General features: G+C 44.6%; 1 protein-coding gene across 1 annotated transcript in view; it reads right to left on the reverse strand.

Annotated features, from left to right (window-relative positions):
* LOC116990197 (hemicentin-2-like) overlaps nt 1–20,343 on the reverse strand; it is a 33,778-nt gene that overhangs the window by 4,134 nt on the left and 9,301 nt on the right. Inside the window, exons 3-7 of the mRNA XM_033047745.1 lie at nt 18,962–19,267; nt 17,145–17,435; nt 13,796–14,056; nt 9,719–9,835; nt 3,609–3,692 (exon numbers count right to left, since the gene is read on the reverse strand). Of these exons, the coding sequence (XP_032903636.1) occupies nt 3,609–3,692; nt 9,719–9,835; nt 13,796–14,056; nt 17,145–17,435; nt 18,962–19,267 (1,059 nt within the window). The remainder of the gene's footprint in view (nt 1–3,608; nt 3,693–9,718; nt 9,836–13,795; nt 14,057–17,144; nt 17,436–18,961; nt 19,268–20,343) is intronic.

Here is a 20,343-nt window from a genome sequence, read left to right on the forward strand (position 1 = left end):
ATCTTTCTCTCAATGTCAGCAAGGCAAAGAAGATAGTGATCGACTTCAGGAAGCGAAGCAGTACACATACGCCAGTTTGCATTGATGGTGCCGAAGTAGAGACGGTTGAAAACTTCAAATTCCTTGGAGTAAATATCACCAACAACTTCTCCTGGACCACACATATTGAAGCAACGACCAAGAAGACACACCAACGCCTCTACTTCCTTAGAAGGCTAAGGAAGTTCGGCAGGTCCCCTACAACTCTCACCAACTTCTACAGATGCACCATAGAAGGCATTTTATCAGGATACATCACAGTCTAGTTTAGGAACAGCTACATGCTGGGCAGCAAGAAATTTCAGTGAATTGTGAACACAGCCCAGACCATCACATAAACCACGTTTCCTTCTACTGATTCCATTTATACCTCACGCTGCCTCAACAAGGTATAGAAGTGTGAAAACACACACCTCCAGATTCAGGGGCAGTTTCTTCCCAACTGTTATCAGGCAACAGAATCATCCTACCACAACCAGAGAGCAGTGCTGAACAACTATCTACCTCTTTGATGACCCTTGGACTATCCTTGATCTGACTGCTGGCTTTTCCTTGCACAAAACATTATTCCCTTAGCATGTATCTATAAGCTGTAAATGCATTGATTGTAATCGTGTATTGTGTTTCAGCTGACTGGTTAGCACGCAACAAAATCTTTTCACTATGCGTCGGCACACGTGACAATAAACTAAATTGAACTAAGGCAAGAGAATGGGGTTCGGAAGAAGAGATAGGTCAGCCATGATTGAATGGCAGAGTAGACTTAATTCTGCTCCTATCACTAACCAACATTCTGCACTCACTGCTTCTTCTGGTGTATGGATGGCCAGATATTGAGGATGCATTATGGAGCTGCTGGGCATCAGGAGAAGATCCATGCTTTGTTTCAATTTATATCCACAAAGTTAGTTATGTAGAAGCCTGCATGATTTCACAAGAACCATGTTGAATCTCCAATCCTCAATCTCATCAGACCCAGCTCCCCAGACTCAGCGGTCCAGCCTGAAAGGTTCTCCATCCACCGCATGGACCGTACCCTGGCATCTGGGAAAGGGAGAGGAGGGGGCGTCTGCCTCATGGTCAACTCTGCATGGTGTTCAGACGTGACAGTCCTGTCCAACTCCTGCTCTCCACACCTCGAACATCTGGCGGTGAAGTGCCGTCCCTTCTACCTCCCAAGAGAATTCACCTCCGTTATCCTGACAGCGGTCTACATCCTACCCCAGGCAGACGTCCGTCTGGCACTGGAGGAGCTGCACGCCGTGGTCAACAAACACCAGACGTCTTACCCCGAGGCATTTACCACCATTGCTGGGGACTTCAATAAGGCGAACCTCAAGAAATCACTCCCCAACTTCCACCAACATGTCTCCTGCTGCACCAGAGGACCTAACACCCTCGACCACTGCTACACCACCATCAAGAATGCCTATCGTTCTATCCCTCGCCCTCACTTCGGTAAGTCCGACCATACCGCGGTGCTGCTTCTTCCTGCCTACAGGCAGCAATTAAAGAGCGCACCCCCAGAAGTGAGGACAGTACAGAGCTGGTCGGGGGGGGGGGGGGGGGGGGGGGGGGGCAGAAGAACAACTACATTACTGTTTGGAGTCTGTAGACTGGGCAATGTTCAAGGACTCGGCAACGGACTTGAACGAATATGCCACAGTCGTTACAGACTTCGTAAAGAAATGTGTGGAGGACTGCATCCCTACAAAAACCTTCCAAGTGTTTCCCAATCAGAAACCTTGGATGAACTTTGAGATCCGCACTCTCCTGAAGTCCAGACACAGGGCATTCACCTCCAATGATACAGTGGCCTACATGAAGACCAGATAGTCCTTGGTAAGGCCATCAAAAAGGCCAAAAGGGACCTGCTTCAAACTGGAGGACGAAACAGATGTTCGGCAGCTGTGACAGGGTCTGAATGCAATCACCTCCTACAAGGCAAAACCAGGAGGCAGCTCGAATGCCGGTGTAACATCACTCCCTGACGAGCTCAATGCGTTTTACGCACGCTTTGACAGGCAGAATACTGATGTGCCTTCCTGATCCCCCATTCGCTGTGATGGCATTTCAGTCTCAGTCACAGAGGCCGATGTCAGGAAATCCTTCAGAGGGGTGAACCCCCGAAAAGCACCTGGTCCTGATGGTATACACGGTCGTGTTCTAAAAACCTGTGCGGACCAACTGGCGGGAGTTTTTACGGACATTTTCAATCTCTCACTTCTGAGGTCTGAGGTCCCCACCTGCTTTAAAAGGGCATCAATTATACCGGTGCCCAAGAAGAGTAAGGTGACGTGCCTCAATGACTATCGACCAGTGGCACGAACGCCGGTGGTGATGAAGTGCTTTGAGAGGTTGATCATGGAGCAAATCAACTCCTACCTCGACAAAAATCTGGACCCACTGCAGTTCGCGTACCGCCACAACAGATCAACGGTGGATGCGATCTCGCTGGCCCTCCACTCCGCTCTGGACCACTTGGACAACAAAAACTCATATGTCAGGCTGTTATTCATTGATTACAGCTCGGCATTTAACACAATTATCCCCTCCAAACTGGTTACCAAACTCGCAGAACTGGGTCTCTGCGCATCCCTCTGCAACTGGATCCTCGACTTCCTCGTCCACAGACCACAGTCTGTTCGTATTGGTGGAGATGTGTCAGCCTCGATAACAATCAGAATGGGAGCACCTCAAGGCTGCATGCTCAGCCCCCTGCTATACTCACTCTATACCCATGACTGCGTAGCGAACCACAGTGCGACCTCCATCATCAAGTTCGCTGACGACACCACTATTGTGGGGCGTATTACTGATGGGGATGAGTCAGAGTACAGAAGAGAGATCGAGCAACTCTCCATATGGTGCCAGCGCAATAACCTGGCCCTCAACACCAGCAAAACCAAGGAACTGATTGTGGACTTTGGAAGGAGTAGGAGGGGGACCCACAGCCCCATTTATATCAACGGGTCGATGGTTGAAAGGGTCAAGAACTTCAAATTCCTTGGCGTGCACATCTCTGAAGATCTTTCCTGGTCCGAGGACACTAACGCAATTATCAAAAAAGCACATCAGCGCCTCTACTTCCTGAGAAGATTACGGAGAGTCGGATTGTCAAGGAAGACTCTCTCTAACTTCTACAGGTGCACAGTCGAGAGCATGCTGACCGGTTGCATCGTGGCTTGGTTCGGCAATTTGAGCGCCCTGGAGAGGAAAAGACTACAAAAGTAGTAAACACTGCCCAGTCCATCATCGGCTCTGACCTTCCTTCCATCGAAGGGATTTATCGCAGTCGCTGCCTCAACCACTTTCTGTTATTTGCACTTTACCAGTTTATTTATTCATGTGTGTATATATTTATATCATGGTATATGGACACATTTATCTGTTTTGTAGTAAATGCCTACTATTTTCTGTATTATGTTATATACAATAGTTTATACGATCGTACATTGCTTCTAATAATAAATAAATAAATAAATAAATAATACTCATTCCAATCCAACCACCCTGCTGAGTAATACAATAATCATTTTCATGCCAGGAAAGAAAATGTGTGCACGTACCTTGCCGGATTGACAAATAATATGCAATGTAGGTGGCAACATCAACCATTATTTTGCAGAAAACAAATGTACTTCCAAGAAATGCTGTGGAGAAATCCAAGAACATAAATTGTTCAAAATACATGCACATTTATTATGACACAAAAGGAGACCGATGCTCGCTCCGAGAGAACAAACCCATGTATTGCCCCCTTCTTATTTTCCCTGTGGCATTTTTTCCTTTCCTTTTTGATTTTTTCTGTTGTTTGCCAACATGAACTGTAACTTTCAGCAGCCACATAACCTGCCAACATGTCTTAGGGGAAAAGAGAAGCATCCAGGGGAAACCCACAAGGTCGCAAGGAGAATGTACACACTTCCCAAAGGCAGGACACAAACTCAAAACCATCACTGAAGATAACAGAAGCACCATCTGATGGGGGGAGGAGAGGGGGAGAGGGGAGAGCGAGGTCGGGGGGGAGAGAGAGCAGAGCTGGGGGAGAGTGAGGATGGGAGAGAGAGGGAGGGAGGGAGGGAGGGGGGGAGAGAGGGGGGAGGAGAGGGGGGGGGGGGCGAGAGGGGGGGAGAGTATAGGGGGAAGTGGCCAGAGGGGGGGGGGGGGGAAAGAGAGGGATGCCATTTAGAACATTTAGAAGAATAACGGGTAAGCAATTGTGAACGGAGACGAGGAAATACCTTTTCACACAGAGAGTTGTGAGTGTGCAATTCTCTGTCTCAGAGGGCTGTGGAGGCTGGGGGTTACTTTCAAGGGAGAGCTAGATAGAGCTCTTAAAGTTAGTGGATATGGGGAGAAGGTTGGAACGGGTACTGATTGGGGATGATCAGCCATGATCACAGTGAATGGCGGTGCTGGCTCGAAGGGTCGAATCACCGCCTCCTGCACCTATTGTCTATTGAGAGAGAGGCTAGGGGGACGGGAGGGGGGCCCAACTGAGGAGCCGAGAGATCGGGGGTGACGTCACTCGCAGCACGTGGAAGAACGGCGCGCGGAGCAGACCCATTGTGACGTCATCAGCGAAAGACAGTAGTTTTTAAATTCAAAGTTTTGTCATATTTTTGAACATTTTCAGTAATGTCGAGAAATAGAGCATGAAATTTTCAGATAAGTAGTTTAGGCCTCCAGGGAAAAATGTCTAGCGGAATATGTAAACATTTTACTGGTACCACGTTGTTTTTTTTGCGAAGATGTGATTATACACAGACAAGATCAGACTTTTAATAGTTACTAGACCAAGTGGGACTCGTTGGGTCCCATGTTCACACGGGAGGGCTGGTCCCCCAATGCAATATTCCATTTCTCCACCAATTCCAATATTGGTGGCCAGTGGGGGGGGGGAGGGGGGGGGGGGCGTTAGTATGGATGTTGTGGGCCGTTAGTATGGGTGTTCTGGAGCGTTAGTATGGGAGTTGTGGGCCGAAGGGAGTGTTTTTCAGAGCAAATTGGAGGCGTGGGTTCGCATCCCACTTCTGACCCTATGTCCTTACAATAACAGTGGTCTTACACCAAGATAATGATATATAGACTTTATTAGGTACAAAGCAACACAACTTCCCTCTTGAGAGTTCCACTTTAAACTAAAGGAATGCAGCAGACCATGATGCTGACAAGCTAGTGGGCGTAACTACAAATGCATGACTCAAAACATGAGTCACTAATCCACAGCTAGTATGGACATTGTGGGCCAAATGGATTATTGGGCTGGCAGCCCAGTCACTCAGGCCTGGTGAGCTGGCAGCTGGGTGGAGCAGGGACAGGTAGAATTTAATCCAGACAAGTGCAAGCTAGTTCACTTCAGGATGTCAAATTCTGTGTGGACATATAAATCATAAGTGTGGACATAAAAATCATAGGAGCAGAATTAGGCCATTCGGCCCATCAAGTCTACTCCGCCATTCAATCATGGCTGATCAATCTCTCCCTCCTACCCCATTCTCCTGTCTTCTTCCCATAACCGCTGACACCCATACTAATCAAGAATCTATCTATCTCGGCCTTAAAAATATTCGTTGATGACCTCCACAGCCTTCTGTGGCAAAGAATTCCACAGATTCACCACCCTTTTACTGAAGACATTCCTTCGCATCTCCTTCCTAAAGGAACGTCCTTTAATTCCGAGGCTATGACCTAAACTCTCACACAAGTGGAAACATCCGCTTCATATCCACTCTGTCCAAGCCTTTCACTATTCGACAATAAATGACAGGGAATTAAACAGTACTGAGGCACAAAGAGATCTAGAGGTACAAGTCAATAGCTCCCTGAAAGTGCCAACAAAGATGGACAGTGTAGTGTAAAGGTTGTTTGGTATGCTAGCCTTCACAGGCTGAGCATTGAGTATAAGAGAGTATCTGGTAAGTACACTACAGGAAGAATATGGTAATATAATACAGCAGAGGTGCAGAGGGATACAGGGCTAATGCAGGCAAATACAATTAGTACGTATGTTACAATACTTACCTTCAGCGGTGCTGCAGTTCTGCCACTGGTTGTGTGCGCGATTTTGCCGCCTTTGAGGGGGGGGGGGGGGGCGCGGTGTTAAAACGCGGTTTTCCTCTACCTTGTCCTGGATTATATTTTGTTGGAGTGCAAGCTTTTGCTGAAGAATTGTTCCGACGATCGTTCTGTGTATTCTTTTTTTTTTTAAATAAATACAATCGCCCGACAAGTTCAGCATTGGAGTCATTTTAAAATCAGCTTCTAAAGCCGTCAACGCCGACAATGGGGACGGATTTCACGTACAGGACAGGTAAAGGAAAGGCGTTTATTTCATGTATAAAAGTGCTCCTTAAGATGCCTTTAATTCACATTTTACGTTGCGAAACGGTGATTATTTCCCTCATACGAACCAGCAGTATTTTTCCTGCCGATATGGGGTTTAAATTCACCGCAACCACAACGTTCCAAATGATCGCGTTCCAGAAAAACCCACTCGCAGGATGATTTAAATGGCCATTAATTTACAGGTATTAAATTCCTTCCATTTGGCCTATAAATCCATGACAATGAGATTTAAAAATTATGTTATATTGTGAATTCTTGTGTGAATGTTATTTGGACACTACGGCTATTTAAAAATGTTAATCTATTCTTAAGAAATTGATGTTTAGATCTAGTAATTGAATTTTATAATTAGCTCCAATTAGGTAACTAGCTAATTATATGCTTTAATTTCAAGTCATCTAAGTAAGATTGTTTCATATTTGTTTCAGAATGCTTCAATCTATAATAACTGAAAATTTATTTCAGTTCTCTTAATTTTTAAGAAAGTTATGGGCTTTTGACTGTCCTCGATCACAGCTTTTGAGTTAAGTAAATGGAAAAGCAATAGGGAATAAGATGCTAATTTCCGAGTATGAAAATGGCCATAGCTCTTTTAATACTGAAGATATGAAAGTGAATTAGGTGTCAAATTAAACTTCTTTTTATGCTTTATCTGATGGGATACATTACAGGCTTGAATTTTAAAATCTCAAAATGTTGTAACATTGCTACAATTAGCGTAGAAATACAGTCAGCATAGGTGAGTTAAAAGGGCCCATTTCTGTGATGTAAATTTCTATGATTCATACCGCTAATTTATCCGCCAACTGAAATAAATGAACATCCCCGTTATTCTCTACACTATTGGTCACCGTGTCTTGGCCTTATATAATTCTGTACACCTCAGCCTCCTTAGTTCCAAAGAAAGAAACCTAGTTGAGACACTGTGCCCTCATGCCCACTGACAGCATCACTGTAGGGTGCAACCAGATTCGTCCTCGACTGATGACTGGAGCCAAATACAGGTAGGTGAGGCAGAGGTTTATTTGCACCTCCTCCAACCTCATCCACTGTATCCACTGTATCCACTGTTCCAGGTTTGGACTCCTGTATATTGGCGAGACCAAACGCTGGCTCGCCGATCATTTCGCTGAACACCTCGGCTCAGTCCGCCTAAACCCAAATGATCTCCTTGTTGCCAACCACTTTAACTCCCCCTCCCATTCCCACACTGCCATTCTATCCTGGGCCTCCTGCACTGTCAGAGTGAGACCCAACACAAATTGGGGGAACAGCACCTTATATTTCACTTGGGTAGCTTACAACACAGCAATGTGAATATTGACTTTGCTAACTTCAAGTAACCCTTGCTTCCCCTCTCTCCCCATCCCTCCCCTTCCTAGTTCTCCGACCAGTCTGACTGTCTTCCTGATTATATTTTATCTTTGCAGGCTTTGTTGTCACCTTCCCCTAGCTAACAATAATCAATTCTGCATTTTCCTTGACCTTCTTCCCCTTTGATGTCTCATTTTCACACCTTACTCTTCCATATCTCTCTGTCTCATTCTCCCGACTCTCAGTCTGAAGGAGGATCTCGATCTGAAATGTCACCTATTCCTTCTATCCAGAGATGCTGCCTGTCCCACTTAGTTGCTCCAGCATTTTGTGTCTATCTTAGTTGTACTATAATGTGTTCCCATAACAATAAGTGGATACAGTTTAACGTATCAGATAAATTACGGAGGATATTACGCAGGATGAATTTGTTATCACGTGATTTTGATTTGGAACTAGAGAAAGCTTAATTTGGAAATTGACAGACAGAATAAAAAAGCTGCCTAGGGTTAAAAAGTAAGGGAAGGTTTCCACATAAACACCATTGGCAGTAATCTACTGCTTAAGAATACCGTCTATCAGTTTCACTGTAGGTAGTCATAGAAATTGACACGTGATCACTTTTATTAACACTTGCACAATGATGCAGCCTTAGTATTTTTAGCTACCTGTAATTTAAAAAAACATTATAGCTAGTACAAAGAACTTTGCTTTTGAAAATCAAGTGGGTAAAAATAACTTCATTACTGCAAATCTGAAATTCTTTAACTCCTAACCCCTTTGCCCCACTGACACAGTTCTCTTTACGATGTACATTTCCTATCCATGTACCTGCCTAATGTCTTTTAAACGTTATGGTACCTGCCTTAAGTATTTCTTCTGACAACTCATTCCATACAGAGGAAGGAGTGTCTGGTTTAGTTTAGTTAAGAGATACAGCGTGCAAACAGGCCCTTCGGCCCACCGAGTCCGCACCGACCAGCGATCCCCATACATTAACACTATCCTACACTCTAGGGACAATTTTTACATTTACCAAGCCAATTAACCTACAAACCTGTACGTCTTTGCACTATGGGAAGAAACCGAAGATCTCGGAGAAAACCCACGCAGGTCACGGGGAGAACGTACAAACTCCATACAGACAGCACCCGCAGTCAGGATCGAACCTGGGTGTCTGGCACTACAAGGCAGTAGCTTTGCCGCTACGCCACCGTGCTGTCCTCCCACCACCGCATCACCGTCTGGTGATGGACTAGTAACGGTTCATAACAAGGAGGATGTAACGGCTTTGTGGCAAAAATCACTGTTGATACCCAAAGATCAGAGAGACTACCCTTCCTCCTCTACTGCACCTAAATGAGAATGAAGCACTCCTACCTACCATCAAAGCCAGTCAGGATCAAAGAGCACATTACCATCAGTTTTTAATTAACTTAAGAACTGATGGTAATGTGCTCTTTGTTACGATTTAATGCAATCCAACAAGCACAAATTAATTGAGACATTCTTGTCTTAAATATGTAGCAAGGAACTGCAGATGCTGCTTTAAACCAAAGATAGACCCAATATGCTGGAGCAACTCAGCGGGACAGGCAGCATCTCTGGAGAGAATGGGTGACGTTTTGGTTCGAGAAGAAGGGTCTCGACCTGAAACGTCACCCATTCCTTCTTTCCAGAGATGCTGCCTGTCTCGCTAAGTTCCTCCAGCATTTTATGTTTATTCTCATCTTAAATAATTTCTCCAAAATACACTTTCAGAGGCAGGACAGAGATCTTTCTAAGTAGTCTGTCACTGTGACTGTGAGGCACCACTTCACAACCAAGCAAAATGGACAATTGCAATCCACAAGTTAGAGGGAGAGAGGGAGTGAAAGCTGGGGGGGGGGGGGGGGGGGGTAACCAGGTGGTGGAGAAATTATTGATAGCATTTTTCTTGCGCTTTTGTTAATATTCAAAGTTAACACAGATGCCTATAAGTTTATACAGGAGCAAATTCATCCTTGACAGATACATCCTAGTGGTTTCCTCCTACAGTGGTACGGCATCATACCTGGATGAAGAGAAGCGGAAGAAATCACCAGTCCTGCAACCGACACAATAACAATCATACTGTCCTTCTCAGAGATACCTGGAATGAAAAATAAATTCAAACAATTAACCAGAATAGCGACTGTGAAAACTGATAATTGTGGCTACAACCAAACTGTTCCACTTGTGATTATTTTTGACAACCTGTGACTTCAGAACTAAATCTACAACCCCTCCAAGGACGATTAATAATCACTTAGTCGTTGTGCCAGCCAATAATGGATGATTTCATTCTTCCCTGCAGGTCTCCAGTCAATCTTTCCAATGTCACCTTAGTTTCAGTTTAGAGATACAGCGTGGAAAAAGGCCCTTTGGCAGACAAAGTCCACGCTGACCAGTGATTCCCTGCACATTAACACTATCCTACACACACTAGGCCAAGTTACATTTTACACCAAGCCAATTAACTTACAAACCTATACGCCTTTGGGGTGTGGAGATCTCGGAGAAAACCCACGTGGTCACGGGGAGAATGTATAAACTCTATATAGACAGCACCCGTAGTTAGGATTGAACCCGGGTCTCTGGCGCTGTAATGGAGCAACTCTCCCGCTGCGTCACCTGCTGCTGCCACTATTCTTCACAGGCTGCTGCTCCTGATGTTGGGATGGCCAGATCTTGAAGAGAGCATCATCGAGCAGATGAACCAGGGTTTGCTTTCCCAAAACCCACATTAACCAGTTAGGAAAAAGTCTCCATGATTCTAACGGGAAAATGCCCAATTGCATCCCTCAATCTGATCTCTCCTTGCCAAGGGGATTAACTTCAAGGACAGGTTGGACACACTTGGGATTGTTTCGCTGGAATGCTGAGATTGTGGAGAGACCTGGTCGCAGGCCCCCCTCGGTCATGACTGACCATGGGTGATGCTTCCTTTGTCTGCTTGCTTCAAACCTCGGCTAGAACAGCGTCGCTTGTGGCTGAAGAGACCAATGTGGGAGTGACAATACAATCTCTGTCGCAAAGGTCACATTTGTGTGTGGTCTCTGGTCTGTTGAAGTTGCTGCGCTCCTTGTCTGCCACTGCGTTCATCAGTTTCTCTTCCTTCGTTTTGAGATGTTGGTGCAGGGTACCTCTCCACCTCATGCGGTCTGCTGCAAGGCTCTCCCAGGACTCCACATCGATGTCGAGCACCTTCATATCTCTCTTGCAGTCATCCTTGTAACGTAGCTGGGGGCAGCCGATAGTTCTCCTCCCAGGCGTCAGCTCTCCATAGAGGATGTCTTTTGGAATACGACCATCCTCCATGCGGTGGACATGGCCCAGTCACCGTAGTCTGCGCTGCCTGAGTAGAGTGTACATACTGGGAAGGCCAGCACAAGACAGGATCTTGGCCTTAGACATTCTGTCTTGCCAGGATATGCCCAGGATACGGCGGATGCTTCTTAGGTGGAAGGTGTTGAGTCTTTTCTCCTGTCTGGCATATGTAGTCCATGTCTCACTGCCGTACTGTAGTGTGCTGTTGACACAGACGTTGTAGACTGCTATCTTTTTTTTCACTGTCAGCTTTGGGTTGTTCCCAACATACAGGAGCATCTGCTGTTCTCTGCACTTCTCCTGGAGGTGGCGAAGGGAGAAGACCATGTCTACTGTTGACATTCCAGCTCGGAAACTGCATTGTGACTCTGGGTAGACACGTTCTGCCAGCTGCTGCAGGCGGATCAAAATGACCTGAGCAATGACCTTGCCGATGATGTTGAGGAGGGAAATGCCTCTGTAGTTGTTGCAGTCGCCTCTCTTGCCCTTGTTCTTGTAGAGGGTAATGATCGTGGCATCCCTCATGTCACGCGGTACATCTCCTTCTTGCCAGCACTGGCAGAGGGCTTAATACAAAGGAAGCAGTAAGCTAGTCTTGCCATGCCTGATCAGGTCCCTTCGGTGCCTGGGGCCTTGCCTTTGGCCAGGCTGTCAATGGCCTTGCAGAGTTATTCTACCATCGGCTCTCCGTCTAACTTATCATGGTCGGTAGGCACTCAATGGCATCAAGGGCTGAGGGGGACACAGTGAGACCTGGTGGAATGTCATTAAATTACTATGAGAAGCTTGGATCAGGTAAACCTTTTTCTCAGATTGAAATAATCAAATACTAAAGAGCATAGATTGAAGATAAAAGTTTAAAGAACATGTGTTGGGCAAGCATTCATTTTACAGAGGCTGGTGGGTGCTTGGAATGCACTGCCAGGGATAGTGAGGAAACAGATATGATAGTAGTATTTGAGAGACTTTTGGATAGGCATACAGTATATATATGCAAGGAATAGAGGAATAGAGATTATGTGTAGACATACTGCTTCAAAGCGCCTGGACGTGTACTGTTCTATGTTCTATCGTCTATGTTCTAAATCTGCGATTCATAAAAAGAGCCCGATGCAAATTTCTCAAATTGGGACGATTCCTTGCTACTTCCATTCCTTCACTTTGTCATTTGATTTCTCCTATTCTTTTGCCAGAGGGTAATTGTGGTGCTTTCCATGATGTGGTCAATGATTCATTTCTGGATTAGAGTGTTGCACATATGAAGGTTTAGATTTTCATACATGGTGGTCATTTTCACCCGCCACTTTGCTCCTGATGTTTGGGGCAAGTACACGAGATAGCACAAAGGCAGGAAATAGAAGAATGTTTAGAGTTTAGCGATGCAGCGTTTAAACAGGCCCTTCAGCCCACCGAATCCACGCCAACCAACAATCACCCGAACACTAGTTCTATCCTACTCGCTAGGGACAAGTATCCTACAAACCCGCACGTCTATGGCGTGTGGGAGGAAAGGGAGCACACTGAGCAAACCCACAAGATCACAGTGAGAATATACAGTACAGACAGCATCCGTAGTCTGGATCGAACCTGGGGCCCTGACTCTGTGAGGCAACAACTCTACCGCTACACCAACATGCCACCAATGTGTTTTTAGCACCTGAATACAATTATCTGCTCATCAAATATGATTGCAAGAGTTGGAAGAATGCGATGAAGCAACAAATTAAAGGGAACATTTCTAAAAGGGTTACAGAACAAGAGAAAGTGGTTAAAAGCATTCTGGATTCTGGCATAGACATTAAAAAAATCAAGCTAAACATGTCTCATATACAATTCCCTGTCCTGGGTATAAAACTATAGTAAAGTTGTGATGGGTTTGGAAAGGAGGAAGAAAAAATGGAATAATATTATTTTAGGAATGGGGGCTTCAATCATGTGGAAAGACTGGAGAAGCTAGCGGTTGCTTTAGGAACAAAGGGGGTTATCAGTAAGTCTGACAGAAATATTCAAAATCATAAAGGGTAATAGAAGCTAGATAAAGAGAGACTGTTCCCAATGTTGCAGGAATTGGAAACCAGTTCAAAAAATGAATGTGACGAGCAAAAGAACAGAATGTGACTTATTTTATATACACAGCAGATGGGTGTAATCTACATTTCTCTGCCAGGGGCAATGGGAGGAGATTCAATTGCGGTATGGTGGCGCAGCGGTAGAGTTGCTGCCTTACAGCGCCAGATACACAGGTTCGATCCCGACTATGGGTGCTGTCCGTACGGAGTTTATGGATTTTCTCGGAGATCTTTGGTTTCCTCCCACACTCCAAAAGCGTACAGGTTTGTAGGTTAATTGGTTTGTATAAGTGTAAATTGTCCCTAGTGTGTGTAGGATAGTGTGCAGGGATTGCTGGTCGGCACAGACTCTGTGGGCCAAAGGGCCTGTTTCCACGCTGTATCTCCAAACTAAACTAATTGTATTGTTTATAGGTGACTTGATGAATATCCAAAGGAAAGCATTTGGAGGGCCATGGGAAAAGGAGTGAGATTAGCTGGATTAAATAGAACAGTAAATTACTAATTGGCCAAATGGCATCCTTTGATGCTGTAACCTTTAAGAGATTCAATGAACTATATTAACTCAGCTCGTGTCTATCTATTACGGTGCTGATTTGCACAGGTTGCATTCGATAGCACACCAACAGAAAGTGTTCACAAAGATTATCCTAAAATAATTAATGAAAGATTACCGTAAAGAATTAAATTGTAATCTTGCTTGATGGAGCTGATGGGATTTTTGGCGATACAGGTATACGTTCCACAGTCACTGACCAAACTATGTTTGATAACAAGTGTCCTGTTCTCTTCTGTAAGTTCGTGATGCGGGGAAATTTCCACTCCATCTTTCCACCATTGATACTCAGTAGGATTTCCAGTGACGTCACATCTGAGATTGACGAGGAATCCCAAGAATCTGTTGTCTGTCAATATCGAAACATCTGAAAGTTTTTCTGTAGAAGAAAAAAATGTTGCTGAACTATAATATTCTGCCTTGATTCAGAATGAATTCCTGCCCAATAACATTGCACCAAATGTGTACAAATGGACTTGTATTTCTTTATGTTCATATACACAAAGATATATATACAAATATAGAAATTAGATACAAGATACATTTATTTGTCACATGTGCCAGTTGGCACAGTGAAATGTGATCACCATATAGCCATACAATAAACACGACACACGATAGAGTCCAACATAAAACATCCCTACACAGCAGAATCAAAAGTTTCCCACCGAGAGGGAAGGCACCAAAATCAGTCATCTTCCTCTGATGTTCACCCTCTGCAGTCACGGGCAGCCCACCGCTCAGGCCCGCTCGCCGGGATGTTGCCACTCCGACGTCGGAACGGGAGGCTAACCTCAGCGGCTTGGACCGCCAAAACGGCCGCTTCCCACTCCGCAGCTCCTGACGTCCCCAGGCCGCCGGGCAGGGATTCAACGCTGGCGGCCCTCGGCAAAGAGTCCTAGGGACTCCGCGATGTCGGTCAGCGTCGCCTGCGCTGGGAGCTCCGCACCACAGCTCCACGATGTTGGAGCAGCAGGCCCAACGCTCCGGAGCTTCAAACGGCGAACCAGGTAGGTGTCGCCCGCTCCACAGTGAATCCAGTGCCGCACCGCCGCTGCCGAAGCTCTGGTCCGGTCCCCGGTCTCCGGTAAGAAAGGCCGCGCCAATCCATATGGTAGGACGCGAGGTGGGGGGGGGGGGGGGGGCGAGGACGAGACTCAGAGATATAGTCGCATCCTCGCCAGGAAGCGACTGGAAAACAGTTTCCCCCTTGCCTTAAGAGCAGGATTAGTATTTCAACCGGAAACCTGAACTGCCATTGCATGAGATCACGACTTATTGTAACCTCAACTCCACATTCCTGTCTACCCACAGTACCAATATACCACGTGCGTATTCATTACCTCCTTAGCTTCTTAACAATATTACAAAACTCAAATCCTCTACCTCAAAAGGAAAAATAGGAGAGCCAGCAAGATCTCATCCCACATTGATATATTGTGGTGGTGAGCAAATTGCAATTGTTCCGGGTTCTTGCAAAGGACTTGATATGAACCATAACCAACGTCTCAAAGCACTTCTTCACCATGGACCTTAGTACCATCGGTCAGTGGTCATTGAGACACCTATGAATTGCTCTATCACCTTGCTCTTATGACTGCCCTTTGAAAGCAGGTGGGAACCTCAAACCTCAATAATGAGAGGTTGAAGAAGTCTGCAAAATCTCCTGCCAGTTTGCCCACACATGTTTTGAGAATGCAACCATGTACACCATCTGGTCCAGATGCTTTCCGAGGGTTAACCCTCCTGAAGGATCTTCTGACATCGGCAACAGAGATTGCAATACCATCATGAGTTATGGTAAGGCGCATCAGTGTTCTCCCTATTGAAGCATGTGTAGAACACATTAAGCTCGTCCGGGAGTGACGCCTCACTGTTGTTTGATGTGCCACTTGATTTTGCCTTGCAGGAACTGATGGCGTGCAAGCCCTGCCACAGCTGCTGAATGTCTGCCTTGTCTTCCAATTTAGAGCCAAAGTCCCTTTTAGCCTTTTGGCCTTACAGAGGTTGTATCTGGACTTGTTCTATGAATCTGCGTCGGCAGACTTGAATGTCCAAGGTCCGATCCTCATAAGATAGCGGACCACCTGGTTCATCAAAGACTTCTGTTAGGGGAATTCTCGGAATGGCTTTTGTGGGAACATGCTCTTCCACACATGATCTTATGAAGCCGAAAACAACCGTGACGTGTTCGTTCAGGTCCATTGCTGAGTCCTTGAACATCGCACAGTCTACCAATTCTAAACAATCCTGGAGTCATTCCTCTGCCTCCCCTGACCTTGTTCAAACCTGGACAATACTAGGGCTCAAGGTAACTGAAATGTCCTTTTATTGTCATTAATAAAGTGATTCCCAGACTCTCCTGCCATCTCAAATCCCTCATCAACTTGATCTGACCCAACACTATTCATGAATAGGCCAGGTCCCATTGCTTGTGACCTAAACAGGTTCCAGCTCTGGCAATGCTTTGGTTCAAAATTCTCAATTCTCCATCTCATTCTAAAAATTTCAGAAGGGCTTTATTTCCCTGCTTCAGACACTTAATCCTCAGCTTCCTCAATTCTAGCTTCTTAAACGTTCTCAGTTTTATGCCCCTATATTGTCAGCTGAATTTCCATTCTCTGGAATTCATTCCCTGAACTTCATTTTCGCTCTACCTCCAAGATGATATTTAGCCATTTTCTCACACTGTGTTGCTCAACATTAAACCTATGAAGGCTTCTTGGAAATTCCTTTGGTCATTTAAAAATGCGCAATTGAAAACTGTTGTTTCCTGTCAGTGACAAGATTGCATGAGACTATCAATATCTTCGCACTCAATTTGTATATTGATGTCACTGATACTGAAGCAAAAATCATGCAAAATGCAAAAAGAGCAGCCTGCAACTGAAAATGAAAACGGGAGAGGAAAAGACAATCTAAGAATTTAAATTAAAAGAGACACAAAGTGCTGGAGTAACTCAACTGGTCAGGCAGCACGTCGTGAGAACATGGATAGGTAATGTTTCGGGTTGGGACCAGTCTGAAGAAGGGTCCCAATCCGAAATGTCACAGTCGTGTTCTCCAAAGATGTTGCTCAACCCGCTGAGTTACTCCAGTACTTTGAGTCTCTTATTTTTGTAACACAACATCTGCAGTTCCTTGTGACCCCATAACGTTTTTGATTATTAGCTATCACGGGATAGTGCATTGACACAGCACCATGGACATTGCACCATCCTCCGCAATAGGAAATTCCAACCCCTAGGTTTTATAAACACTTCTCTTTCTCCCATCGCAGCAGTAAAGGGATAGAGAGTGGATTGCGGTCCCGATTGAACCCTTCCATGATGGCTGCCTGAACGGCAGCTTTCAATGCCAAGTATTTCAGTATTTATTCCATCATGTGTTCTTTAATGGAAATAACCAACACAAATTCTATACTCACTATTTTACATTTTGTGATATGAATAGTGAAAATTACCTACCAAAGATAAGCAGTCGTAATATTTTCATCTCTTCGTCATTTATAAGAAATGTGTAATTTCCGTCGTCACCATGTTGTAATTCATTTATCATCAGAGTGCCCATGGAAGGATTAAACTTCAAACGGGACTTGAACTGGTCAGTTGGTTCCATTGTGATGTGACCCGGGATGTGACTTAAAATATAGTCGCCATAGAAGGTCCAACTGATATAATTCTTACTGGGATCAACTTTGAGTTCAGCATCCAATAAAACTGATGAACCAAGGACACCAATTACTTCTTTTATTTTATCTGTATAGAAGAAAAATAAATGTACTCATTTAAACACTGAAACATTGACAATGCAGCAAGTATAACTAAAGCAAATGAATACATACTGTACCACGTGAGCAGACACTGGAAGAATTTGCTGGGTTTACGGACTTGGCTATTGATTAAACATGTAATATCAACCTAATCTAAGTTAAATTGCCAAAAAGGACACAAAAAAAGCTCATGAACATTTAAATTAATTACAGCCAAAGCTACACATCTGTGTTCCCCTTGGTCCGCACCTTTCACCCACCAGCCTCCGCATCCAACAGATCACCGTCTGACCTTCTCATCACCACCAACGTGATCCCAGAAACCGTTCCCTCCACAACTCCTGGGCTCACATCCCATCCTAACGAAACCACTGCCTCCCCATTAACTTTCTCCTACGACCACAGGAGATGTAACACCTGGCCCCATACCCCTTCCGTCACCTCCATCCAGAGACTTCAGCAGTCCTTCCAGGTGAGAAAGAGGTTCATGTTCACCTCCTCTGACCTCATCAACTGCATCCAGTGTTCCCAATGTGGGTTCGCCCTCAGTCCTCCAAGGCATACTCGATTCCCAGTTGCGAACATTGAATTCTCCAATTTCTTCCACTTCCAACCCCCCCCACCCATACACAATTCTTCCTCTGGCTTCACTGTGTGAGACAGAACATAAAAACTTTCAGTCTTAATCTTTGGCCTTTGTTCCAACCATCTGTCTATCAAAAAAGCACCTTGCCCGTGTCTACCTATCACCATACATAGACACAGACACACACAGACGCACACTCAATCTGAAGAAAGTTCCTGACCCAAAACGTCAGCTATCCATAAATCTAGACTGAAGAAGGGTTTTGACCTGCAATGTCACCTATTCCTTTTCTCCAGAGATGCTCTCTGATCCACTGAGTTACTCCAGCTTTGTGTCCATCTTCAGTTTAAACCAGCATCTGCAGTTCCTTCCTACACTGAAATCATCAACATCAGGTAACTGACTTTCCCCATTGTGTCAGAACTGGCGAGGTCCATTGAAGCTCATCCATCTGTAATGTTGACTCAGTCTATCTTTTTCTGCTGTCATGTCCTGGCAATGTTAGGAATTTCCTACAGCTCTGCTCTTCAGTTATCACATTGTTATTTGCGCTCTCTCTCCAACTTCTCTTATTAATCCATTAAACAGATCACTCATCACTGACCGTTTATCAGCAACGCAACCTTGGTCTTACCCCATTACAAATATTCTCTCTCTCCTATCCCTCCCTCATCATTCTCTCTGCATCTTTTTCCATCCCACAAATAGAGTGGTGGAAAATCCGATCACAATTCCAAGTTGACTCCTCTATGAGTTGATATATGTATCGCAGTAACGGAAAGTGACTGTGCGACCGCAGTCAACATCTAGTCCAGCAGTGTATACTCGACAAGGCACGGTGTACTACTTATTCATTAACGTAAACAAGCACAGATTCCGCCATCGACAATCCTAATGCAACATCTCCAACAGGTGCAACTACTCACCATTGAGAAGTAATTGCATTACTCTGAACTCTTGTCCATCCACAGAAAATATATAATCTCCTTGGTCACTGGCTTTTAATCCGTTTATTCTCAGTCCACCAGAAGAAGCAAAAAACTGTAAGCGGTTCTTGAACTGGTCACTTGGTTCCATTGTGGCAATATTTGGGATGTGATCCATAATAATGTCACGGTTTTTGTTACTGGCAACAAATGTCCAAAGAATTTCATTCTTGTTGGGATCAACCTTGATTTTAGGATCCAATAAAACTGATGAACCAAGGATACCAATCACTTCTTTCATTTTAGCTGATTAGGAGAAAAGAAAACCTATTTAAACCAAGGTACTAATGAAACATTGAAATGTGGCGCAAATGAAATAATTACAATACATTTGTGTACATTACATGAGGAGAGATTGTGGAGCTGAACTCTAGTTCATGATCCAACTCAGAGCTCATTTCACAAGTTTACATTTGTAATATTAATAATTCAACTAGGCTAAATTGCCTTAAATAATGTAAAAGATCTGGAGGTTTTTAACATAAATGTGCACTCATGCTTGTGTTTCTTTTGAGCTAGTTTAAGATTCAGTTTGCCCCAGTCAGATATAGTTGTTGTGAACACCTCTACAAAATCTTCAGGTCACCTTCTCTGCACCGTTAACAACCCAAGTTCCTGCATTTATGGTATCCTCTGGTAGCGGTAGAGTTGCTGCCTTACAGCACTTGCAGCGACAGAGACCTGGGTTCGATCCCGACTATGGGTGCTGTCTGTATGGAATTTATACGTTCTTCCCGTGACGACATAGTCTTTCTACTAGATTGTCAGTTTCCTTTGTCGGCAAATTGGTGTTTGCATACTTGGATTAAGTGTAAATTGTCCCTAATCTGTGTAGAATTGTGCTAATTTGCGCGGATCGTTGGTCGGTGCAGACTCGGAGGGCCGAAAGGCCCGTTTCTGCGCTATATCTCAAAACGAAACTTCCTCCCATACACTTTACACCTTTTCTATGGAGCCCAAAATAAGGCACAATTGACCTTTGGGTTCATATCAGGTCAGCATAAGTTCCTACAAAGGTCAGCTGGGGTATTGTGCCTTATTCTGGGCTCCATAGAAAAGGTGTAAAGTGTTCTGAGCCAAAAGGCCAAGAAACAATTCTGGCAAATGCCTCAATTCACCAAAAGGTGCTAGAATGCAAACTGTTATATTACCATTCATTGACTGACATTAATATATTATTTGCCTTGCATGTTAAGACTACACATACCAGACCTGCACAATTGTATTAGAAGCAAAATCATGTAGACATGGCAGTATGGAATTGAAAGAGGAAATGAGAAGGGCAAAAGTTATCAGCTAACATTGAATTGAATTTTTTTAAT

Source organism: Amblyraja radiata, chromosome 30 (assembly GCF_010909765.2).
Source record: "Amblyraja radiata isolate CabotCenter1 chromosome 30, sAmbRad1.1.pri, whole genome shotgun sequence".
NCBI lineage: Eukaryota > Metazoa > Chordata > Chondrichthyes > Rajiformes > Rajidae > Amblyraja > Amblyraja radiata.